General features: G+C 43.9%; 1 protein-coding gene across 2 annotated transcripts in view; it reads left to right on the top strand.

Annotated features, from left to right (window-relative positions):
* LOC128702573 (transmembrane protein 117) overlaps positions 1-27429 on the top strand; it is a 130500-nt gene that overhangs the window by 79598 nt on the left and 23473 nt on the right. For both annotated transcript variants that reach the window (XM_053796866.2, XM_053796876.2), the window contains exons 4-6: positions 1689-1799; positions 1970-2109; positions 9704-9960. In XM_053796866.2, the coding sequence (XP_053652841.1) occupies positions 1689-1799; positions 1970-2109; positions 9704-9960 (508 nt within the window). The remainder of the gene's footprint in view (positions 1-1688; positions 1800-1969; positions 2110-9703; positions 9961-27429) is intronic.

The raw sequence follows: 27429 nt of genomic DNA, 5'->3' as shown, positions 1-27429 counted from the left end.
ATATATATATATATATATATATATATATATATATATATATATATATATATATATATATATATATTCACCACTTAGGTGTCTTTACTGCTGAAATGTGTCTTTAATACTGAAGAATATATATATATATATATATATATATATATATATATATATATATATATATATATATATATATATATATATATATACATATGAATATTACATATATATATATTATATATATATATATATATATATATATATATATATATATATATATATATATATATATATATATTATATATGAAGGAGGGGTGTTAATGTTGCAGTTTAAAAACTGTAGTGTAAAGCACCCTTCTGGCAAGACAGTGATTGAGTGAATGATGGAAAGTTTTTCTTTTTCGGGCTACCCTGCCTTGGTGGGAATCGGTCAGTGTATTAATAAATATATATATATATATATATATATATATATATATATATATATATATATATATATATATATAATTGTTGCATAAAACACACTTGTTCACCCGCTTTGGTTGCTCCCTTGCAACATTGCACAGCTCCTGAGAAGTGTGAAAGTAATTGAGCTAAAATTATTGTATATTCTTAATGGTTTTAAACTCTTATGTTAGGCGTAACGGTGCGAGTTGTCAAGCACTAGTGTAACGACCAGTCTCTGGTTAACCCGAGCTACCTTTAAGTATGCCACGTGACCTACCTTATGTCAGGTCACCCCTTTTCACTACTGGCAGTAGCAGCTGGTCTACAACCCAAGGTGCATTGCTTGGGAGTCTTCTGTTATAAGAGAACCGTATTCCCTTAGATCATACTTAAGAAGGTGCTCGTGGGGAACTTATCTGTATATTACGTCCCAAGTCAAATGTGTGATATATTCACTGGTGTTCTGAAAATCTCCGGGTGATATCTTGTAACTTTATTCGTGTAAATGGAAATGAAACCTCAAGTTCATGTATATAGTTCTCTGTAAATGTTCTTGCGCTCGTAAGATACGAGAGAAAACCTAACAACTTAAAAGTGATATGTTCTAAGGAACAATATTATATTAAAGGCCGTAAATTTTTCTTGTAATTCTTGACTCCCTATGAAAAGTAGTTAATTCATCAACTTATTCTACCTCGACATCCTGTAAAGTGAGAAAATAGGATAAGAGGGCAGTAAAATACATATATTTCAGTTATTGTTCCTGTGTGTGACTCCGTACCCTCCTAAGTTCGTGCACTTGTATCTGTCTATTCCTGTACGTATGTATCCCTGTATCTGAGCTTGCCTGTAAGAACAGTACTTTTACGTGTGTGTAGCAGCAAGACTGATGGGACCAGTAGTACTGCTTTAATGTTTTAAAGGCAGCTTCTGCCTACCTTGCTCAGTGACATTTACAACCAAAATCTGTGCATCTTGCTGATGGTACAACCCGGAGACCCTTCGTCCGACCCTCCTACCACCTCTCGCTCCCTCCTCTCCCCCTCTTCCTTCCGGCTTCCTCATCTCGCCCCCTTCTTCCACAAACTTAAACAAACATGTCTACCCTTCCCTCCACTCCCTGTCATCGCTCCCCTTCGCTTCCTCATCTCTTCTCTTCCCTTCCCAATCCTCTTATTACCCCTTTATCCATTTCCTCTCATCCCTTCCTCTCTTTTCTCTCATTCGCAAATCACTGGTGACGAGTGTGCGTGTGCCTCCAGGTGGTGATGTGGTTGATCGCTATCCTCTGCGGGATGCTGGTGGGAAAAGTGCTCATCCACGGCCTCATCTTCAAGAGGATGCTGCGACTCAAGATGTTCAGGGATGAGCAGGTGAGTCGCGGGTGCAGGTGGCAGGAGAACCCGTGGAAAGTGATAGGTGGGGGAGGTATGTGTGGCCCAATAAGAGTGCCTATATATATATAATATATATCATGAAATAATAGTTTAATCGTAATGGTGATAATATAATTAATGTTAATGATGAGGGGGTTGTGTTTCAGGGGTCGTGGATGACAATGGCACTAACAGTGATAGTGTCACTGTACATGTTCTCATACGTGTACAACCTGATCCTTCTCATCGGACACGGTGAACCTTGCAGGTGGCAGATTGGCTCTGACATGAACGTTACTAATGAAAGGTGAGGGGGTGGGGGAGGTTGGAGGGGAGGAGGAGGAGGGCGCGGTGGAGGTTGGAGGGGAGGAGGAGGAGGGCGCGGTGGAGGTTGGAGGGGAGGAGGAAGAAGGCGCGGTGGAGGTTGGAGGGGAGGAGGAGGAGGGTGCGGTGGAGGTTGGAGGGAGGTGGAGTTGAAGTGGAGTGGAGGAGGGAAAGAGGTAGATGGAGAAAGAAAGCGGGAGGTTTAGGGTGAGGGAGAACAGTTTTCTTTTTCTTCTCATCGTTATTATCATCATTATGATTACTTGATTATTACTGTTATTAGCATTAAAATTGTTATTAAACTCATGGGGAAGCGCTAAAGCAGTATGGATCATACAGCGCCTGGTGGGGTGGGGGGTGTTGATGCGTGGTAATCAGATCTTGTCCAATAAAGGAGAGCTCCAACTCCTTGGATCAAGAGGCATCCATGGGGTTCAAGTACCTGAAGAGAGTCTTGGGCGGCACTCCAGCAGCAAGCCACCAAGCCACCCTCGAAGCCAACAAAGCCACAGTCTGGACCTTTTTTTTTTATCCAAGTGGCTTCAAAGCCTTTTAGCTTTAATAACCCTCAATTAACTTGCCTTCCACTGTGTATAATTTGGAAGCAGCCTTTAAATGCCCCTGACTTTATGATCCATACCAGTTTGATGTTTATATTTGTAGTAAAATAATTATTATTATTAGCAGTAGTAGTAATAGTAGGTTTTTTTATACACCGGCCGTCTCCCACCGAGGCAGAGTGACTCGATATTTAGTAATGTATACAGAAAGGGTTACTAGCCCCTTGCTCCCGGCATTTTAGTCGGCTTTTACGACACGCATGGTTTACGGAGGAAGGATTCTTCTCCACTTTTCCAAGAATCATTAATAATAATAATAATAATAATAATATTATTCATGGTATGCAGTACCGACAACGTCATGAATAAGACGCACGTGCGACACTTGGCTATCTTTATTGCCGAAACGTTTCACCTGCACAATAAGCTTCCTTAGTCAAATGCAGGAGAACATAATACCGGGGACAGTAAGAGTAGTTTTAGGGTGATCAGTCCCTCAGTCTTGATATGATTTGTTCAGTTCTTCAACCCTGATAGGAGGTGGTCAGTCCCGCAACATCAAGGAGAGACATGGGGCCAAACCTTATATACTCGAGGAAAAGGGAAGTGTAGAAGTTAGAGGCGACATCACAAGTGAGCGTGGCCACATAGTGGTAGATCACACTAAGCAGTTTTCCGACACAGCCACGCCATGGTACCTGGGTACAGGGAAAGTCTTCTACAATTCCTTTGATAATTAACAGTGTAGCATGACCTAATTCCACTAGTGGGCCATGCTCACCCGTGGCGTCAACTACAGTTGTACTTTACCCCCCAGGCCTCTGTTTTACCCTGAGGCACTAACCACCTTGTATCAAGGCTGAGGGACTGATCACCTCAAAATTATCCACCTTACTGTCTCAGTGTTATTTTCGTCTGTATTCGACTGAAGAAGCGTGCTGAGCAAGTGAGGCGTCTGGATAGTAAAGTTACCCAAGTGTTACATATGTGACATCTACAGGAAGCCAGAACTAAAAGCAGAACCCCAGCAGTTCTGTCTTAAGGAAATTCTGTTTCCCGTGATGCGTGTTTTCTCTTAACCTCAAAACGTCAGCTTTGACGTAAGATTAAACTTTTCTGGACGTATGGACGTGCCGTCGTGGCCTCTTTGCATAAGTTTTGAAAGACAGACGCGTTTTAAAATGCAAGTTTGAGACGCTGTCTTGAAACATTACTCCTTTTTTACTCCTTTCACACTCCTTCCCTCCTTCCTCCCTCTCTCTCTCTCTCTCTCTCTCTCTCTCTCTCTCTCTCTCTCTCTCTCTCTCTCTCTCTCCATAACTGTCTACCCCTCCCCTCTCCTCTCGGGCCACTGCTGTCAGGAAATTGTCAGAAAAGTGGAGGGGGATGTCATTATCAGGCGGGGAGGGTGGAGCCTGCATCCCCTCCCCTTGGAGAGGACGGGAATCCTGCACTCCTCGTCTTGATGGAGGGGAGGGTGGAGCTTGCACCCCTCTTGAAGGAGAGGGGGATCCTGCACCCCTCCTCTTGATGGAGGGGAGGGTGGAGCCTGCACCCCTCTTGAAGGAGAGGGGGATCCTGCACCCTTCCTCTTGATGGAGGGGAGGGTGGAGCTTGCACCCCTCTTGAAGGAGAGGGGGGATCCTGCACCCCTCCTCTTGATGTTGCTGTATCTCTCATGAGCTTCGTACAGTAAAACTTAGCAAGTTACTTTGTGTTGAGCGAAATATTATGTTAAAGGGGAGAGGGGGGGGGGGGAATACGGGTGAAACAGTCAGGTACCTTTTTTCCCAAACATTTCGCCCTACGGAAGGCGTATTCATTGAGGTGATTAAATCGTGTATCCGACTGAAGAATCCCAGTGTGTAGGATAAAGATATCTGAGTGTTGCACCTGCGTCTTACCCATCTACTGGTTGGTATTATACATCATTATTGTAGTGATACCTGTGCAAGCATACATAGAAACCTATACAGACATACGTATATCCCTGCACAGGCATATATAATATAGGGAGGTACCACCTCTGGAACTGGTCATCCTCAGATAAAAGAATAAACTTCAGGGAAAACTCCAGGTTCTCCCTCTAGCTGTTTCAATATTTTCTTCTGCTTCCACCCCGAATATTCTATATTCTATGTGAACTTTGTTTAAAGACAAAATACATTGACAAAAATATAATGGGAAATAGAACAACATAAATAACATCTGAGAGCCTACATCTCGAATATTTCGTCCAGCTCCCCGGCTGTGGGCCGCCTGCCCAGAAGGCTGCAAGCATTTCCACTCTGGATCGCAACACCGAGTCTCTGAAAGAGGAAGCTGGCCGCTCTGTGATCCTTAATTTCTGTGACTAGCTTTTCACCCAGCTCTTTGAGGAACTTTAGAGCACACTTGCCCCATGCTCCAAGGGTCTCCGACCCTACTGGGATGAAGTTGTAGCAAGGGGGAAGGTCTTCATATTTACGGATCTTCTGGGGTCTCCCGGTAGCTGGCGGCTCCACCCACTTCAACTTCACAGTATGGCAGGTAGGTGTCTGCCAAAGTGGCAGCACAGGTGTAGTCTCAGGCAGTCTGCTTACCATCCTTCCAGGGTAGTATAGTGACTCCATCAGGACGCTTTTGACTTCCATCAGACTTCTGTACTTGGGGTTCCCGTTGAGCTGGGCAACGGGCTGTGGCGAGGCTTCTCTTTATGATGTTTTTGACCTCATAGAATACTTCCATTCTATTGTATGACACAAACCATGAAGTCCGAATTGATCAGCAAACGCCCTACCTCAAGTACGCCTATGATCGGTGAGTATGGGGGCAGCTAGGCGAAAAGCAACATATATATATATATATCTAGAGAGTATACAGAGATCCTTTACTGCACGTATAAGTTCTGTCAAGCACCTTAACTACTGGGAACGCTTGGAAGCACTTGACTTGTACTCGTTGGAACGCAGGAGGGAGAGATATATCATAATCTACATTTGGAAAATCTTGGAAGGAATGGTCCCAAATCTGCACACAGAAATCACTCCCTACGAAAGTAAAAGACTGGGCAGGCGATGCAAAATGCCGCCAATAAAAAGTAGGGGCGCCATTGGTACACTAAGAGAAAACACCATAAGTGTCCGGGGCCCAAAACTGTTCAACAGCCTCCCATCAAGCATTAGGGGAATTGCCGGATCAGCCGGGCTGTGGCTCGTACGTCGGACTGCGTGCGGCCAGCAGTAACAGCCTAGTTGATCAGGCCCTGATCCATCGGGAGGCCTGGTCATGGACCGGGCCGCGGGGGCGTTGATCCCCGGAATAACCTCCAGATATATCTATAATATATATACATATATATATATAATATATATATATATATATATATATATATATATACACACATACGGGGCCAGGAGCTGAGTCTCGACCCCTGCAACCACAATTGAGTACACACCAGGGGTAGACAACAGCTAAAGAAACACGACGGATTTAAGGGGATGGAGGTCCCCTGATGCCGGTAAAGGGCTCGTGATCCGAGGAACTGGAGCCATCCTGTACTTAGATCAAACCTGACTGGCTCTCCTATTTCTCGGGCATTGTGCGACTCCGCAACGTTTCGCCCGCTTCTCGTGGGCGAAACGTTGTCTCATACTCTTCACGCTTTTATCCTTTAAATCTTCCAGTAGAACTACTCAAACTTGATTACATTAAGTTGTAGTAAGTTTTAACTTTTCACTTTAAAGTAGCTCATTATTTGTGCCTGAGTATGTTCTGAAGGGTGGGCGGAGTTCAGAGAGTGGGCGGAGTTCAGAGAGTGGGCGGAGAAGAAAGGGTGTGTTAGGAACAAAGTGTTTGTAGGAAGAAAATGGTGAGTGGGGGGAAGGATGTGCATGGGGAGGAGTGACGAGGAATGGGTGGGTGATGAGGAATGGGTGGGTGATGAGGAATATGTGGATGTAGGGGAACTGTTGGTTTAGGAGGAACAGACGAGTGGATTGGATAGGTGAAGATGAATGGGTGGGGAGGAATTCGTGGGTGGAGGATGAACGGGTGGGTGAGGATGAATGGGTAGGTGGGGATGAACGGGTGGGTGGGACCAGTGAGTGGGTGAGAGCAATGAGTGGGTGGGAATAATAGGCGAGTGGGGAGGAGAGGGTAGGTGTGGACAATGGGTGGGTATAGAGGTAAGAAAGAGGATATACTTTCTCACTATTGATGCCAGGTATACGAGATGTCATGCCCATCAACTCTTGCATCAATATCAGACGTAAGAAATATCGTTACCAACAACTATGCCAGGCGTACGTATCGCTACCAAACACCTTTACAGCAATGCCAAACGTACGATATGCCACTATTAACACTTCTGCAACAATGTTGGACGTACGATATTCACTACAGTACCACTATGACAAAGCCAGGCGAATAGATAATTACCATAAAAATCTACAGTGTCAGACGTACGATATGTTAACAGAGCTCTAAAACAGTGCCAGACGTACGGTAATTACCACAGCTTCAACAATGCCAGACGTATGATATATTACCATAACACCTCTACTACGGTACCAGACGTACGATGTAATACCATAACCTCCACAACAGTGCCAGACTTGCAAGATGTCACCAACACCACAACAGTCTCAGTTGTACAAACTAGCCTTACCACCACCTCTGTGGTGTTGCCAGACATAGGGAATAGCAGCACCAACACATTTATGGCGCTGCCAGATGCACAAACTCATAACACTGATACCTATACGGCGCTGCCAGGCGTACAAGATACTTCTATCAACAACCCCCTACGGAGCTGCCAGACATACACACAGTGGCGCCATATCCGTTGACAGGATGCTGAAAAAATATCTTAATTAATCTGTGTTTTATAACCCAGTTGTGTCACAAATTAAAAGTTGTCGCGGGAGGTAATAATAGTAGCGAGGTGGCCAGATATCAACAGTAATATACTAACTTTCTTATCTAATAATAGGACGGGAGTTTTCGCACGCATTACAGTTCGTCCGTTTCTGAACTTCACAAAAAAATATATTTGAAGGTGTAGGTAAGTTTACGTACCTTACCAGCCAGGCTGTGGTTCGTACATCGGTTTGCGTGCGACCAGCAGTAACAGCCTCATTGATCAGGCCCTAGTCCACCGCGAGGCCTGGTCACAGACCGGGCCACGGGGGCGTTGACCCCCCCGAAACCCACTCCAGGTATACTCCAGGGAACGTCAGTTTTGTATTTCCGTAACGAGGTTTTGCAATCACGTTATACAGTCAGCTGATTTACACTGGTCAGCCATGTTGAAGGTCAAGCACCACGAACCTGTGTAGATATTTACTGTTAATAAACCCCTCAAGGAAGGTTCCTTGATGTTGGTGAGGGGCTCTTGATTTAGGGAATTGGATCTGTGCTCCAGTTCCCCGAATTAAGCCTGAATGCCTTCCACATCCCCCCCCCCCCAGGCGCTGTATAATCCTCCGGGTTTAGCGCTTCCCCCTTGATTATAATAATAATAATAATACTGTTAATAAAGAAAACACAATATAGTGACTGGAACAGTATACAGATAACCCGCACATAGGGGAATCTGACTTGTGACGACGTTTCGGTCCGACTTGGATCATTAACTAGCCCTGTGACTAGTTAATGGTCCGAAACGTCGTCATAAGTTTCATTCTATGTGCAACTTATTTGTGAATTATTAAAATTATTAATTTTATATAATTATTATTTACGTTTTCCTCTCATCAAAGTTTATCGCTGTTTGACCTATACGGATTTAATGTTTTGTGAATATAATAATAATCTCGTAAAAAAATTATGTGAACAGCTGGCAGACATAAACAGCGAGCCAGCTGGACCAGCGACAAGAAAAAACAACCACTTTTTCCACTTAAAATATAAAGTACTGTTTTATAACTCATAAAATATCGAAGATTTATTGGGTAAAATCGGTTTTCATCCGATTTACTGGACATCGTCGCGTTGTTTAATTAATGCCCGGTAACGTCGTGGCCAACCATACCTAACCTTAAAGGCGCAGCAGCCAACGCACACGTACGTCACTAACGCCGTTACCTGGAATGAGACTTATCATTAGGTGCATTAGAGGTTAAATTAGTCTGGTAATATGGTGATTTCTAGGATGTAACTTCGGTGCCATTCACCGGTGGTATCTGGATACAAGGTGGAGATTATTGTTGCAGCTGCTGTTGCTACAACTACTGTTGCAAAGATTGTTACTACTGCTATTGCAGTGGTTTCTATTACTACCACTACTATTGAAATTATTAGTACGTCTACTGTGATACCAATAAAAACTTTACATTGCGTCTTATTTCACTCATGTGGGGGCTTTTCCTGGCTTGTCTGCACTTTGTTACATCCTTAAGTGCATATTTTTAACTAAAAATTGAGGTTTGACAGAAAATACTTGAAACAGCTGAACCGTCGAAATGTGCAATAAAATAACGTTTACGAACATTTTTTTCATTATTTGTTTTTAATATTTCACATATTTTTCAAAAATAATATGTAAAGTCCATAACAATCTAAATTGTTATTTTATATTTGAGTGTTTTAGCAGGTAGAAGAGCTCTTCAGATCTTAAAAGGCTACAACACAAATTGATGAGTATATCCTAGCTTCACTTGTGAGCGCTGCAACACAAATACGTATATGAAGGAATATCGTAGTCTGATTCATGCTTAGATCTAGCAATCTCATTGAATAATCCTGGATCCTAGATTTGCTTGCTTCCACTGTCACCGTTCCCACTAACCTTGACAGGATGTATTTACACCAAGACGTGTATTTCTCTCATATGCTGCGAGTTTATTTCAATCCCCATTTTAGTGATTAAAGTGAATATTAAAATGGTATAAAATACCGACAGGTTGTTAGTGGTTAAAGTGTTGTTGACTGGTGGTGGAAAGGTTACTTGCAGCCTTAATGACCCTAGTGTAGTTGATAGGCTTTAAACCCCATTAACTATTAACGACTGACCTCGTGCTCTTCCTGCCTCTGCAGCATGATGAAGGCTGCAGCTACCTGCACGTGGCTGGGTGACCTGGTGACAGCACTGATGGTGACCGACATGATGCTTCAAGACAACCTCTACCCGCACTGGGCCACTGGCTTTCGTCGCCTCTACCGTTTATCCAACGTGCCCCGAATCCTCATCTTCTGGTGTGGCTCCATCGTCGTGGCTGTCATAGTCATCTTCCTCATCGTTTCCGACTACATCTCCTGGGACAAGCTCAACAAGGGCTTCGTCGAGACAACAGGTGGGCCGACTATCAGTACTCGATGCCTAGGGCTCCTCTCCATTTCATTAAGAGAATGTTAGCAAGATTTTTCTTCCTTATTGTGTTAGGTCTGTTGATTATACAGTGATTCAATAAGTGGGTCATTAAAGCCGTAACATCATGAAAAGCTTAACTCTTAAAAGAAGGATTAAAGTTAATTGTTAGTGTATATAAATTTATCGGCATGCATCTGCAACAATAAAGGTTGCCTTGCAAATGTGTCTTCTGATAAAGAATTACTCAAATGTTGCACATATATTTATCTATATTTGTAGACGGTTCGCCATACAGTGGTTTACAGTGGTGGCCTGGTGGTTAACGCTCTCGCTTCACACGGTGAGGGCCTGGGTTCGATTCCCAGCCAGAGTAGAAACATTGGACGTGTTTCTTTCCACCTGTTGTCTATGTTCCCCATCAGTAAAATGGGTACCTGGGTGTTAGTCGACTGGTGTGGGTCGCATCCTGGGACACTGACCTAAGGAGGCCTGGTCACAGACCGGGCCGCGGGGGCATTGACCCCCGGAACTCTCTCCAGGTAATCTCCAGGTAATGGACACAATGTGAAGACTGTAGATCTATATACAAAAGATGAGGTAATCAGTCCCTCAGCCTTGGAGTTGGTGACGAGCATCGTAGTCCTGAAGAATCTCAGATTCTTTGGTATTGTATACCATTCATGTACAGCGTGTCTTCTCTTCTGTATTTTCATCTAAACTCTATTTGGAAGCATCTCTTTTATCCCATAAAAGGCAATCACTTCAAACATTTTCAATAAACAGAAAATTGTTGCCAGCCTCCCAGTCGTTATCAAAAAAAAAAAAAATATGTCTACTGCGCTAACACTTCATTATTTGTCAAGATCTACAAGTGGTGATTAAGGTCATTAACCTGTCATTCATTATATTTACGTTAAAACTTTTGGACCATAAAACTAATTAGATGGTGAAGATGACTGGAAAAGTTGCGTAATAAGTTGATTTTACTTTTAGGCTGAATCTCATAAGTTTTCTGTATATCATCTGAGATGACGTGGGACAACCGGAAGTTATGTGGGAGACGAAAGGCTCCAGCCCGGCGCCCCGTGATGTCACATTGATTTATTAGTGATGAAAGCTACACCCACCCATCCACCCACCGATCCCTCCTTACCCCTGCCTATTCAAGACGCCCACCCCCACCCAGTAGAGAGAATGTCTGTAAGATGTACCCTGTAGGGCGTGGTCTCCGGGGTCCATCCTGTAAGGTCTACCCTGTGAGGAATAATTTTTGACGTGGTTTGTCTGTTGGACATTGGCTGAGGCGCAGCCAGGGAGGTTGCTTCTTGGAGGTCGGTCTGGGAGGTCACTAGACCTCAACATGCAATCACCTATGATCACCCATCCAATTGCCTCTGCCACCACCACAATGACTACTACCGTCACCACAACCACCATCACCACTGCAGCACTACCATCACCACTGCCGGCACCACAACCATCTCTACTACAACTACCACAATCACTACTATCACCACAGCCACCACCATTACTGCCAGCACCACCACTATCACCATTGCCAGTACCACAATCATCACCATCATTACTACTACAACCACCACAGTCACTGCTACCATCACCACAGCCACCATCATCACCAGAGCCAGCACCACCACTATCACCACCATCACCACCACTGTCACCACCACCACCTTCCAGCCACACTCTCGAATGCTCCACCAGATCTCCCACGCTTTAAGGGAAGGGACATCGGACTCTTAACGAAATGGTAGGGAACTTATGATGAAGGGAGGTTTGTGGTGGGAGAGTTGTCGGTGAGGGGAAAGGAAGAGTCTCCGGAAACTCATGTAAAATATGTTTTTTAATAACATCACTAATGCTTTTAAACAATGATTTAATTAAAGGATAGTTTAGTAGAGGATCTGGAAAGCTTGGTGGAGGATAAGCTCTAGTTCCAGGGCTCTCTTTATTCTACAGAGTACATCTGCTACTCACCAAGTATAACATCACATTACTTAAGCAGAGACTAGAAGAGAAATGCCAAGTAGGAGGAGAGAGGAAGAGAGGGAGGGATAAAAGTTTTTAAACCGCACCATTTCTTAAGAAGTTCAACTAAGAGAGAAGACTAGGAGGGAGGGAAATAGAGATAGGGACAAGGAAGAGGAATAGGTATAAATAGTAGGGAGGGATGTGAAGGAATGGGGAGGGTAGGACACAAGATACACTAAAAGGAGGATGAAGGAATTAAGGGAGGTTAGAGAATAGAGAGATAAAGAAATGAAGGTATAGAGAAAGTGAGATGAAGTAGAGATAATGGCTTGTAAGTCTCTGATGTGACTTGATAATGGTTCCTGATGAACCGAAACTTCATACGGGGGTTCGTCTTAGAAGTGCTGGTATCTGTGCGTTGTTCCCGCAAAGGTATTGCCACTTGCTCTTCTCAGGCAGGAAAACGATGTAGCGAATGTTAATACTAGGAAACAGAGTCCAGTGTAGGTAAGGTAGCAACACAGAGTCCAATATGGGTAAGCCAGCAATCTTGCCGCGGCTCCACGTAGCGCCTACGGCTACTCCACTTTCACTACCTGTCTACCTGGAGGGTATTCCGGGGATCAACGCCCCCGCTGCCCGGTCCACGACTAGGCCTCCCTGGTGTCATTAGAAAACAGCATCCTTCCTCGACCTTACCACAGTGCCGACGCCATTGAAAGATGATCTTATGACAAAGACATTAGTGGGGTGATTTTCCCTGTTGAATCAGATAGCAACAGCTATCACTCAGACCACTTGTGTCCAGCGTAAGAAAAAAACGCGGTATGTAAATTTAAGTTTAAACTCTGATATAAATATTCGTGATATTCTTAAACTACACTGAGACAACGCTGAGTTGCCACGGGTCAGACAACAAAGGAAGTCGTGATGAAAATAGTTTTGAAGACCGACAAGTTGAAGAATGAGAGACTTGTGCAGCATTTTGTAATCTTTATTGAGGAAACGTTTCGCCAGCCAGTGACTTCTTCAGTCCAATACAGTGAATAACAGGAAGATGAGGAGTTTGAGGTAACCAGTTCCTCAGCCTGGAATCCATCACTCTTGGAAAATGTACAGCATATGCTGTACATTTTTCAAAGGAAGTCTTGGTAGAACGACGGCATTCACACAGATGTGGATAAGATCCCTCTCATTATCAGTGTACACCACTGGTTAATCACTTATTCTGGGAAATTACATTTGGGAAAGTGATATATGAAATATCAAGAGAGTACAAATCTTTATTACTCTAACAATGAAAGTATCTGGGATTATACCATAACAATATAAGTATTCATTGAGACACTGAAGGGGCTACTAGGAGACAGAATAATATAATACTAATGGGATTAGGAGCAGTGATCAGTAACCAACTGAGAAAGGGACACTGAGGTCCGGGGGTCGAGCCTCCGGTACGGCTGGAAAACATTAGGACGTGTTTCCATTAGACACCTGCTGTCCATGTTCACCCTTCAGTAAAATGACTACCTGGGTGTTAATCAACCGATGTGGGTTGCATCCTGGGACAAAATTGATCTAATTTGCCCGAAATGCTCTGCATAACAAGGGGCTTTCTATATAGTAGTATGTCATTGATGTCAGCTAGGACTGTATACCTTGTACATGTACTTGTATAAATATATTATAGTGTAAGGTACACTTACAATAAAGAATCTACTGTGGTTCACTTTTCTCCACCAAGTCCTTCAGCAGTCTGGCTTCACTCTGAATTAGGTCTCGCAAGACCAGTTACCTCAATCTCACATCACCACTCGAGATCCCTAGAGTGGCGATGCCACTCACCACCTCTGGTTGTAGCCAACTGCAGTCCGTCCATAATGAAGGAACAAAGACTCCTTGTATAACACTTCATTCCCTTCCTTCAAGTGGGCGAGCGGGTAAGATTCGTGAATCATAACATCACAAGACGTCAGACAACGTGGAAAGTCTTACATTAAGGCTTGTCGCTTAATTCGGAGTTCGTAACGTGTGTTCATAAACGAATTACAGAGTGTTAGAGAAACGACGTCGTCACTATGTTCGATGAATATATCGTGTGGTTGGGCGGTGGGTCCGCGGCTTGTGTAGTGGCTTCTGGATCCCGGTGTTAGGTGGGTGGCGGCGTGCAAAGTGAGGAGGTGGGAGTGGTGGGTGGTAAGGTGGGCGGTGGGCTTCATTGGTAGGGGGGGAGGGGGTCACAGAGAGACATTAGACGGACGTAACACGGGCGTGAGTGGCCCCCCAACGAGCCTCTCACGAATGCGGTAAATATTTGATGTCTCCACTCGTCCATTAGTCGATGTCTTCCTTGACCCAAGTCTCCAACCAATCCCCCCACCTCCTCAACCAACCCTCACTAACACGTGCATGCACGCACAAGGGATCACTAAAACAGGAAAACACATAAGCACGCACACCTCCAGTGGGAATAAGTCACTTTGTCCGACTTTTCTGGGTTATCCTACGACAAGGTAATTTACACATGTTACTTTGTATGATAATTTGTGTAACTGTATTTGTGTACCTGTACCTAAATAAACTTAAACACACACACACCTGGCGGGGCCAGGAGCGGAGTCTCGACCCCTGCAACCACAATTAGGTGAGTACACACACACACACACACACACACACACACACACACACACACACACACACACACACACACAGGGCGCCTGTGACGAGCGGGGTCCCACAGGGGTCAGTTCTAGGACCAGTGCTATTTCTGACATATGCGAACGACATGATGGAAGGAATAGACTCTGAAGTGTCCCTATTCGCAGATGATGTGAAGCTGATGAGAAGAATTAAATCGGATGAGGATGAGGCAGGACTGCAAAGAGACCTGGACATGTGGTCCAGAAACTGGCTTCTCGAATTCAATCCTGCCAAATGCAAAGTCAGGAAGATTGGGGAGGGGCAAAGAAGACCGCAGACAGAGTATAGGCTAGGTGGACAAAGACTACAGACCTCACTCAGGGAGAAAGACCTTGGGGTGACCATAACACCGAGCACGTCACCGGAGGTGCACATCAACCAAATAACTGCTGCAGCATACGGGCGCCTGGCAAACCTGAGAATAGCGTTCCGAAACCTTAATAAGGAATCGTTCAAGACACTGTACACTCTGTATGTTAGGCCCATACTGGAGTATGCAGCACCAGTCTGGAACCCACACCTGGTCAGGCACGTCAAGAAGTTAGAGAAAGTACAAAGGTTTGCAACAAGGCTAGTCCCAGAGCTCAGGGGAATGTCGTACGAGGAAAGGTTGAGGGAAATTGGACTGACGACACTGGAGGACAGAAGGGTCAGGGGAGACATGATAACGACATACAAGATACTGCGGGAATAGACAAGGTGGACAGAGATAGGATGTTCCAGAGAGGGGACACAGAAACAAGGGGGCACAACTGGAAGCTGAAGACTCAGACGAGTCACAGGGACGTTAGGAAGTATTTCTTCAGTCATAGAGTCGTCAGGAAGTGGAATAGCCTAGCAAGTGAAGTAATGGAGGCAGGAACCATACATAGCTTTAAGAAGAGGTATGACAAAGCTCAGGAAACAGAGAGGGAGAGGACCTAGTAGCGATCAGTGAAGAGGCGGGGCCAGGAGCTGAGTATCGACCCCTGCAACCACAAATAGGTGAGTACACTAAATATACCATAAGCAGTAATCCAACCCTTTCTAGAATGGATTCACCCGCGTAACCAAACATTAAATATGCATACTGAAGCCATCACAAAGACCCGTTCTTAAGCTCCATGTTCAGAGAGAGAGAGAGAGAGAGAAAAAAAAAAAAGAGAGAAAGAGAGAGAGAGAGAGAGAGAGAGAGAGAGAGAGAGAGGGGGAGGGAGGGAGGGAGGGAGGGGACAGACAAAGAATAAAGTCACAGTACCGTGGCTGGAACAATTCACAAATAACCCTCACTTAGGAGACTGAAACTTATGACGATGTTTCGGTCCAACCTGGATAATTAACAAGTCACACAGTGTGACTTGCTAAAGGTCCTAATCGGTCCGAAACGTCGCCACAAGTCTGAATCTTCCAAGTGAAGGTTATTTGTGTAGTGCAGAAAGAGTATTATTGATGGTCATGTTGATTGAACATTGTTTCATAAAGCCCTGTATCTGAGGTGGTAGTGGTGGCTCGTAGTAATCTCTTGTGCATAAACATAACTAGTTGGAGAACTCTTTATTGTAGCCTACATGGTCGAGTGGCTTAGAACATTGCCTTGGTAGTTTTCTGGGCTATCTTACCGCTGGTTCAAAACCTCCTCTCCATACATTCCTATAGCTACATATTCTAGTTTTAGTCTTAACATATGTTGTATATGGCAGGGTGTTTTGTAGCCCTCAGTGCCTCCTTTTACAGGTACAGGAGGGTGACTGAAAACAGGTAAAGGAGGGCAACTAGGCGTCCAGTAAGCATTATTACCTCCTTGTACAGATACAGTTTATCTGTTCTGTAGCTTTTAACACCTTCTGCAGTTAAAGAAGGTTAGGTGGGTGTTGAGTAGCCTACACACACACACACACACACACACACACACACACACACACACACACACACACACACACACACACACACACACACACACACACACCACCTGAAATGGTTTATGTGGGTTGGTGTATACAAGAATTCCCTGTTCCTTCATTGTGGGAGGGGGAGGAGTTAGCCAGACAAGAATAGGCTGATCCTTTTACGTGGAACAAGAAACTAAGTTGAAGTTTTATAAGCCAATCATAGGGAAGTACTTATGTGTGTCTGTCACCAGTACAGTGTCACCAGTATTACACCAATACAATGTCAACTGTACAGTGTCACCAGTATTACACCAATACAATGTCACCAGTACAGTGTCACCAGTATTACACCAATACAATGTCAACTGTACAGTGTCACCAGTATTACACCAATACAATGTCAACAGTACAGTGTCACTAGTGAATCATTAATACAATGAATACTTGTATACTTTCGTGTATCTGTGTATTATTTATGCCAGTATTTAATTTCCTTCGTGTATGAAGTGTTAAGTAAGTGGAATGTAAGTGGCATGAAGTCGTATATCCATGGATGAGGTGGTAAGTGGCATGAAGTGGAATATCCATGTATAGGGTGGTCTACCGGGGATTTTGCGATCACACGCAACACCTGTGTGCACCATCACACGATTGTACGCACCCTCACACGATTGTATGTACCCTCACACGACTATATGCACCCTCACACGATTGTATGCACCCTCACACGACTATATGCACCCTCACACGATTGTATGCACCGTCACACGATTGTATGCACCCTCACACGATTGTATGCACCATCACACTATTGTACGCACCCTCACACGATTGTATGCACCGTCACACGATTGTATGCACCATCACACTATTGTACGCACCCTCACACGATTGTATGCTTCCTCACACGACTATATGCACCCTCACACGATTGTGTGCACCCTCACACGATTGTATGCACCCTCACACGACTGTATGCACCCTCACACTATTGTACGCACCCTCACACGATTGTATGCACCCTCACACGACTATATGCACCATCACACGATTGTATGCACCCTCCCACGATTGTATGCACCCTCACGACTATATGCACCCTCACACGATTGTATGCACCCTCACACGACTATATACACCCTCACACGATTGTATGCACCGTCACACGATTGTATGCACCCTCACACTATTGTACGCACCCTCACACGATTGTATGCTTCCTCACACGACTATATGCACCCTCACACGATTGTGTGCACCCTCACACGATTGTATGCACCCTCACACGACTATATGCACCCTCACACGATTGTATGCACCGTCACACGATTGTATGCACCCTCCCACGATTGTATGCACCCTCCCACGATTGTATGCACCCTCACGACTATATGCACCCTCACACGATTGTACGCACCCTCACACGATTGTACGCACCCTCACACGATTGTACGCACCCTCACACGATTGTACGCACCATCACACGATTGTACGCACCATCACACGATTGTACACACACACACACACACAAACACACACACACACACACACACACACACACAAACACACACAAAATGCCTGGGGAATGGAAGGTAATTAGCTTTAATCTAAGGAAAGAGTAGCTGTAATTCCTTGGATCATGAGCCCTTCTCCAGCATCAAGTCATCCCAGGAACGGAGGTGGAAATAGTGCGCCGTCAGTAGTCCAGAGTCGTTCGTCGCTTTCTTTCAGTAATGTAGAAAGAGGACACGGCATGTTCCAGCGATGCTTCTTTTTTTCCTTTCATTTTCGCTGTTTCCTGAAGACAGGTGACAGAAGCATAAAATAACGTAGGCCTTTATTATAGCGACGTTTCGCTTAAGGAGAGCTTTATCAAGTTAACATTATTAGGCTATTGAGCGAAACTTTGTTAAGTCTTACACTGCTTAATGTGTCTTCGTCAGTCTGTAATAAAACAAATGAGAGTCGACCATTTAATGGACATGGATACGAATGCATTTATAGAAAACGCTTCGATCCTTGGATCTTGATCCAAGGGCTTTGAACCATGAAGTGATCAAGATCCAAGAACCGAATCATTTCTAATAAAGTTATGGACTTATTCCCCTTTGTAACCTTCCTGCAGGCAGCTGCTAATATCCTAAATGTACTGGTAATTACTAGAATATCAATTTGTAAATAATTTAAACTCAAATGAACTGTCAGTAGCACTTCTGTTTTTTTTTTTTTTAGGGTTCCATGACCTTTTGTGTATATGTACTCTTGCGTCTCCGTCCACACGGAGGTGCACAATAAACTAGCCACTTCGGCTGCAGAATTTAATTTGAAGCCGAAGAGGTTGAAAAACAAGCTTTTATTGGGCCAACAAAAGAGTTCCTTTTAACGTAGTGGGGCTTCCTTGAGGGTACTGAAGAACTCTTGAACCAAAAAACAAGAGGCACAAAACCGTGACTAAAACAATACACAAATAACCAGCACATGACTTTTGAATGGTCCATGTCGGACCATTCACAAGGCTAGATTAAATTAGGTTATGTAACTTAGGCTAGGCAGGGTTATGTAACTTAGGCTAAGCTAGGTTATGTAACTTAGGCTAGGCAAGGTTATGTAACTTAGGCAAGGTTATGTAACTTAGGCTAAGCTAGGTTATGCAACTTAGGCTAGGCAAGGTTATGTAGCTTAGGCTAAGCTAGGTTATGTAACTTAGGCTAAGCTAGGTTATGCAACTTAATCTAGGCAAGGTTATGTAGCTTAGGCTAAGCTAGGTTATTTAACTTAGGCTAGTTTATGTAACTTAGGCTAGGCTCGGTTGTTAGTTTTTTTAAACCTAGATTCATAGCATACACCAGGAGAGCAGCAGCCTAGCTTAATTTATACTAGGAGAGTAGCAGCCTAGCTTTTACATCAGGAGAGCAGCAGCCTAGCTTAATTTCCACTAGGAGAGCAGGAAGGCAGCTGATGGTTGGAGGACAAGGGTCACTGTGTAAGTTGCCTTAAACATCTTAATTGTCCTATTGTGCTGGATGTCAGGAGACTTAAGTCTTCATTTTCTAAGTCGGGGTTGGGCGAGGAAGACTAACCCAGGATTTTCACCAAGAGAAAGAGAACGAAGAGTGAATTTTTATTTAGGAAAATCTACAAAAGATTATACAAACAAAAGTGTAAACAATTTACAACAATTTTGGGAACACACATGTGTATACTGTAAAAAAATATTTTGATGTAATTTAGAGTAACTAGGGAAGGATAATGGGAGGAATTACAAGGTTACGAGTATATACGCTGAGAGGTATGTACTTCTCAATGTATATACTGTGTATATACTCTGAGAGGTATATACCTCTCAGTGGACGTACGCAGAGTTTACTTTGATGTCTGTTATAAGGCTTAACATATCCTAGCTGTATAGCCCTTGTGGCTTAGCGCTTCTTTTTGATTATAATAATAATTAACATATCCTTGACTGATGGTGTACAGGTTACATGCAGCCTTGATGACCCTCATAAAGTAGAAGGAATTTAAACCGAGTAAACCAGAGGAATTAATCCATATTTATCTTTAATAAAAAAAACTCGGTAGTTATTATATACTACGAAACGAACTAAGTTGAAAAACATATTGGGGCCTAGGGTAAAATTTCGTGCATGTGAATATATTACAAAATATGTGTAAATTACATCATAATGTGTTTTATAGAGAATTATACCGTGGACAAAGGTAAACGTTACCTGCATGTTATAACGTAATAAACATAGCCAGGTGTACAGGAAGTCGATGAGTAAAAAACACGGTGTCAGGGGTGAAGGACTGAGTACCAGCTATCAGGACTGAGGTACTGAACACCAGGTATCAGGACTGAGGTACTGAACACCAGCTATCAGGACTGAGGTACTGAACACCAGCTATCAGGACTGAGGTACTGAACACCAGCTATCAGGACTGAGGTACTGAACACCAGCTATCAGGACTGAGGTACTGAACACCAGCTATCAGGACTGAGGTACTGAACACCAGCTATCAGGCCTCCCCTCAAGGAAGGTTCCTTGATGTTGGTGAGGGGCTCTTGATTTAGGGAATTGGATCTGTGCTCCAGTTCCCCGAATTAAGCCTGAATGCCTTCCACATCCCCCCCCACAGGCGCTGTATAATCCTCCAGGTTTAGCGCTTCCCCCTTGATTATAATAATACCAGCTATCAGGACTGAGGTACTGAACACCAGCTATCAGGACTGAGGTACTGAACACCAGGTATCAGGACTGAGGTACTGAACACCAGCTATCAGGACTGAGGTACTGAACACCAGCTATCAGGACTGAGGTACTGAACGCCAGCTATCAGGACTGAGGTACTGAACGCCAGCTATCAGGACTGAGGTACTGAACGCCAGCTATCAGGACTGAGGTACTGAACGCCAGCTATCAGGACTGAGGTACTGAACGCCAGCTATCAGGACTGAGGTACTGAACGCGAACTATCAGGACTGAGGTACTGAACGCGAACTATCAGGACTGAGGTACTGAACGCGAACTATCAGGACTGAGGTACTGAACGCGAACTATCAGGACTGAGGTACTGAACGCGAGCTATCAGGACTGAGGTACTGAACACCAGCTATCAGGACTGAGGTACTGAACGCCAGCTATCAGGACTGAGGTACTGAACGCCAGCTATCAGGACTGAGGTACTGAACGCCAGCTATCAGGACTGAGGTACTGAACGCCAGCTATCAGGACTGAGGTACTGAACGCCAGCTATCAGGACTGAGGTACTGAACGCCAACTATCAGGACTGAGGTACTGAACGCCAACTATCAGGACTGAGGTACTGAACGCCAGCTATCAGGATTGAGGTACTGAACGCCAGCTATCAGGACCGAGGTACTGAACGGAAGCTATCAGGACTGAGGTACTGAACGCGAAATATCAGGACTGAGGTACTGAACGCGAACTATCAGGACTGAGGTACTGAACGCCAGCTATCAGGGCTGAGGTACTGAACGCCAGCTATCAGGGCTGAGGTACTGAACGCCAGCTATCAGGACTGAGGTACTGAACGCCAGCTATCAGGACTGAGGTACTGAACGCCAGCTATCAGGACTGAGGTACTGAACGCCAGCTATCAGGACTGAGGTACTGAACGCCAGCTATCAGGACTGAGGTACTGAACGCCAGCTATCAGGACTGAGGTACTGAACGCCAGCTATCAGGACTGAGGTACTGAACGCCAGCTATCAGGACTGAGGTACTGAACGCCAGCTATCAGGACTGAGGTACTGAACGCCAGCTATCAGGACTGAGGTACTGAACGCCAGCTATCAGGACTGAGGTACTGAACGCCAGCTATCAGGACTGAGGTACTGAACGCCAGCTATCAGGACTGAGGTACTGAACGCCAGCTATCAGGACTGAGGTACTGAACGCCAGCTATCAGGACTGAGGTACTGAACGCCAGCTATCAGGACTGAGGTACTGAACGCCAGCTATCAGGACTGAGGTACTGAACGCCAACTATCAGGACTGAGGTACTGAACGCCAACTATCAGGACTGAGGTACTGAACGCCAACTATCAGGACTGAGGTACTGAACGCCAACTATCAGGACTGAGGGACTGAACGCCAACTATCAGGACTGAGGGACTGAACGCCAACTATCAGGACTGAGGGACTGAACGCCAACTATCAGGACTGAGGGACTGAACGCCAACTATCAGGACTGAGGGACTGAACGCCAACTATCAGGACTGAGGGACTGAACGCCAACTATCAGGACTGAGGGACTGAACGCCAACTATCAGGACTGAGGGACTGAACGCCAACTATCAGGACTGAGGGACTGAACGCCAACTATCAGGACTGAGGGACTGAACGCCAACTATCAGGACTGAGGGACTGAACGCCAACTATCAGGACTGAGGTACTGAACGCCAACTATCAGGACTGAGGTACTGAACGCCAACTATCAGGACTGAGGGACTGAACGCCAACTATCAGGACTGAGGTACTGAACGCCAACTATCAGGACTGAGGTACTGAACGCCAACTATCAGGACTGAGGGACTGAACGCCAACTATCAGGACTGAGGGACTGAACGCCAACTATCAGGACTGAGGGACTGAACGCCAACTATCAGGACTGAGGGACTGAATACCAACTATCAGGACTGAGGGACTGAATGCCAACTATCAGGACTGAGGGACTGAATGCCAACTATCAGGACTGAGGGACTGAATACCAACTATCAAGGCTGAGGTTCTAAACACCACCTATCAAGGCTAAGAAAGAGAATATCAGCTATCAGGGCTGAGGGACTGAATGCCAACTATCAGGACTGAGGGACTGAATGCCAACTATCAGGACTGAGGGACTGAATGCCAACTATCAGGACTGAGGGACTGAATGCCAACTATCAGGACTGAGGGACTGAATACCAACTATCAGGACTGAGGGACTGAATGCCAACTATCAGGACTGAGGGACTGATTGCCAACTATCAGGACTGAGGGACTGAATGCCAACTATCAGGACTGAGGGACTGAATACCAACTATCAGGACTGAGGGACTGAATGCCAACTATCAGGACTGAGGGACTGAATGCCAACTATCAGGACTGAGGGACTGAATGCCAACTATCAGGACTGAGGGACTGAATGCCAACTATCAGGACTGAGGGACTGAATACCAACTATCAGGACTGAGGGACTGAATGCCAACTATCAGGACTGAGGGACTGAATACCAACTATCAGGACTGAGGGACTGAATGCCAACTATCAGGACTGAGGGACTGAATGCCAACTATCAGGACTGAGGGACTGAATGCCAACTATCAGGACTGAGGGACTGAATGCCAACTATCAGGACTGAGGGACCGAATACCAACTATCAGGACTGAGGGACTGAATGCCAACTATCAGGACTGAGGGACTGAATGCCAACTATCAGGACTGAGGGACTGAATGCCAATTATCAGGACTGAGGGACTGAATGCCAACTATCAGGACTGAGGGACTGAATGCCAACTATCAGGACTGAGGGACTGAATGCAAACTATCAGGACTGAGGGACTGAATACCAACTATCAGGACTGAGGGACTGAATACCAACTATCAGGACTGAGGGACTGAATGCCAACTATCAGGACTGAGGGACTGGATGCCAACTATCAGGACTGAGGGACTGAATGCCAACTATCAGGGCTGAGGGACTGAATACCAACTATCAGGACTGAGGGACTGAATACCAACTATCAGGACTGAGGGACTGAATGCCAACTATCAGGACTGAGGGACTGAATACCAAGTATCAGGACTGAGGGACTGAATACCAACTATCAGGACTGAGGGACTGAATGCCAACTATCAGGACTGAGGGACTGAATGCCAACTATCAGGACTGAGGGACTGAATACCAACTATCAGGACTGAGGTTCTAAACACCAACTATCAAGGCTAAGAAAGAGAATATCAGCTATCAGGGCTGAGGAACTTTATAAATAACACCTATCAAGTACTGTGTACTTTGATGCAGAATGCGCAGGTTCGTCTCTTGATGTGGACTGAGATAATGTCCAAATATTTTCGCCCGTTTGCAAATTAACTAATATATGTCCTGCCGAATATGTAAAACTGGTCAATTAACAAGAACTTGTTTAAAATTAAGCCTTCTAAAATTTTCTCTTATGCGTTTAAAGATATATTTTTTCATTTGTTAATGTAAAAATTAATTTTGTACCAAAAAGAAAACCTTAGAAAACTTACCTAACCTTATTATAACAAGCTCAATTTAATTTAGCTTAATCCAACTAAATATATTTTAGATACGTTTACAATAATTTAATAATAAACACAATGAGATATTTTTTTTTCGTTAGGTTCAGAATTATTTTTTTTGCGAAATTATTGCAAACAAGTATTCGCTTGCCTTATTCGGCAAGAAGAGCTTCACTATTTAAGCCAAATTCGCAAGTTTTACCTATTCGCACGGTATATATATATATATATATATATATATATATATATATATATATATATATATATATATATATATATATATATATATATATATATATATATATATATATATATATGTCGTGCCGAATAGGCAGAACTTGCGATCTTGGCTTAAATAGCAACGTTCATCTTGCCATATAGGACAAGTGAAAATTTGTGTATGCAATAATTTCGCCAAAATCATTCTGAACCTAACGAAAAAAATATATTTCACTGTGTTTGTTTATTACTAAATTATTGTAAACAAATCTAAAATATATTTAGTTGGGTTAGGCTAAAATAAATTGTTCTTGTTGTAATAAGGTTAGGTAAGTTTTCTAAGATTCTTTTGGTGCAAAATTATAAATTTTTACATTATCATTAATGAAAAAAATATGTCTTTAAACGTATAAGAGAAAATTTTAGAAAGGACTTAATTTTAAATGAGTTATTGCTAATTGACCAGTTTTACATATTCGGCACGACATATATATATATATATATATATATATATATATATATATATATATATATATATATATATATATATATATATAATGGGTACTGGTGGGTATGCTTGGGGCACTGGGCACTGGTTGGTATGCCTGGGGCACTTATCTACTGCTTAAGTCTTCCCTCATTCGACCAAAAACGCTTCCTCTGAACATGTTTGCTTGCACTTCATCCTCTTTTCTGCAACATTGCAAGCTCCTGATGTGTTGATTGCAACACGAAAAACCTAGCGCTATCATTCTACTCCCTCCCTAGTGGTGGTTCTGCATCTGGTATCGCTTGTTTGCGATTTTTCCAAGCGTGCGTGCTGTATAATCCTACGGGTTTAGCGCTTCCCCCTTGATTATAATAATAATAATAATCCAAGCGTGCGTGAGCTTGTTATATAGGAGTAAATGGAGACGAATGGTATTTGCGACCTGACGACCTGTTGGAGTGTGAGCAGGGTAATATTTAGTGAAGGGATTCAGGGAAATCGGTTATTTTTATATAGTCGGACTTGAGTCCTGGAAATGGGAAGTACAATGCCTGCACTTTAAAGGAGGGGTTCGGGATATTAGCAGTTTGGAGGGATATGTTGTGTATCTTTATACGTATATGCTTCTAAACTGTTGTATTCTGAGCACCTCTGCAAAAACAGAGGTGAGTGAGGTGAAAGTGTTGAATGATGAAAATATTTTCTTTTTGGGGATTTTCTCTCGTTTTTGGGTCACCCTGCCTCGGTGGGAGACGGCCGACTTGATGAAGAATTATATATATATATATATATATATATATATATATATATATATATATATATATATATATATATATATATATATATATATATATATATATATATTGAGGATATTCTCCAAGAAAGATATTTATCTAAATTCCAAGACTCTTCATTACTTTCTCAAGGTTCCTCTTTTGCCAGTCTTCATATACTACTAATTCTACTACCTTTTTTTCCAGTCAGCTTATTCCGTTACGTTTCTTGGGTTTCCTACCTCTGAACATCATTTCTTCTAAATGATCTTCCTCTCTTTACTTCTTTTTCTGAACACCCATAACCTCATCTTTGTCTTCTGAACAATCGCAATCTTTATTATGCTCAACTTTTAATGCTCACTTTTAAATTCCTTTGATGCTCTCTTATACCGACACATACGTCATCCTCCTCCACATTTCCTCTCATCTTTCATATATATATATATATATATATATATATATATATATATATATATATATATATATATATATATATATATATATATATATACAGCCTGGGCTTACCACACAGTTTGAGGTATGGCAGATGATGAAGCCAGCCAGCCACAAAGCCAGGGAAACAGTGCACCAACAATGAAAGAAGAGGCGCATGTCAGGTGTGCGGAGAGTTTCGAGCACGCATCAGGAATGGTCGCATTCGTGCACACAACGGGTGTGCGGGATCACATATGCCCCCAGCAGAGAGCAGCCCACAGCCTCCACAGGCAGATGACAATTCCAATGGCAACCTTCTCACTTGCGATAACCTTCTGTTGGCATTCAAATCCACTGCTAACAGTACCCTATCCCACATCCCTAAAGCGGCTTGCCCATATGCAGCAGGGAAATTCACAGACCTTCTTAAGCAGGTGAATGGAGGTTCCACCAACTTAGAAGCCGGAGGCACCATCCAGGCATGGCGCAACCTGCTCCTGTTCGGCAATGTCTGTCTTGCAGTTCCTGAGAGACGAGGCAGACTGCTAACCACGTCAGTTATCAAGGCAGTGCGCAACTACCCAAGAACGGATAACTGTGTCCCTCTGCCCCATCATCGGAGGAATCACAAAGGTAGACCCAAGAAAAGTCCCACTGAAAACGAGAAAATTTGCGCACAGGTTAGCAAAAAAATTGAAGGTAACACAGTGGGAGCAATCCGAATAATTACAAGTGACGACACTGTAGCCCCCAAAGATGAGACCACAGCCCAAGCAATAAGAGAGAAGCATCCAACCAGGGACACCATAGCCATCAACAACAACCCTGAGGAAGACCCCATCACTGAACAATTAATTTTGCCTGAATCTGCAGGATCTGCAGGAGGTTACACTGGAATTCTACCTCAGCATCTCAAGGAGATGGTAAATCCAGTACTCGGTGCATCTGCATCACTTCTTCTCACCGAGTTAACAACTTTCGTCAACAACTGCCTGGCTGGGCGAATCCCAGAAGAAATTAAACCTTTCTTTTTTGGAGCCTCGCTGTGTGCGTTGAAGAAGAAGAATGGGGGAATCAGACTCATTGCGGTTGGAAACACTCTTCGCCGTCTCGTTGCCAAAGCAGCAGTAAGAAACATTCGCATAGAAGCTGCCAGTTTACTCCAGCCACACCAACTGGGCTTTGGGGTCCCTCAAGGCAGTGAAG

Source organism: Cherax quadricarinatus, chromosome 37 (assembly GCF_038502225.1).
Source record: "Cherax quadricarinatus isolate ZL_2023a chromosome 37, ASM3850222v1, whole genome shotgun sequence".
NCBI classification, from domain to species: Eukaryota; Metazoa; Arthropoda; class Malacostraca; order Decapoda; family Parastacidae; genus Cherax; species Cherax quadricarinatus.
This window is presented reverse-complemented; position numbering and strand designations above follow the sequence as displayed.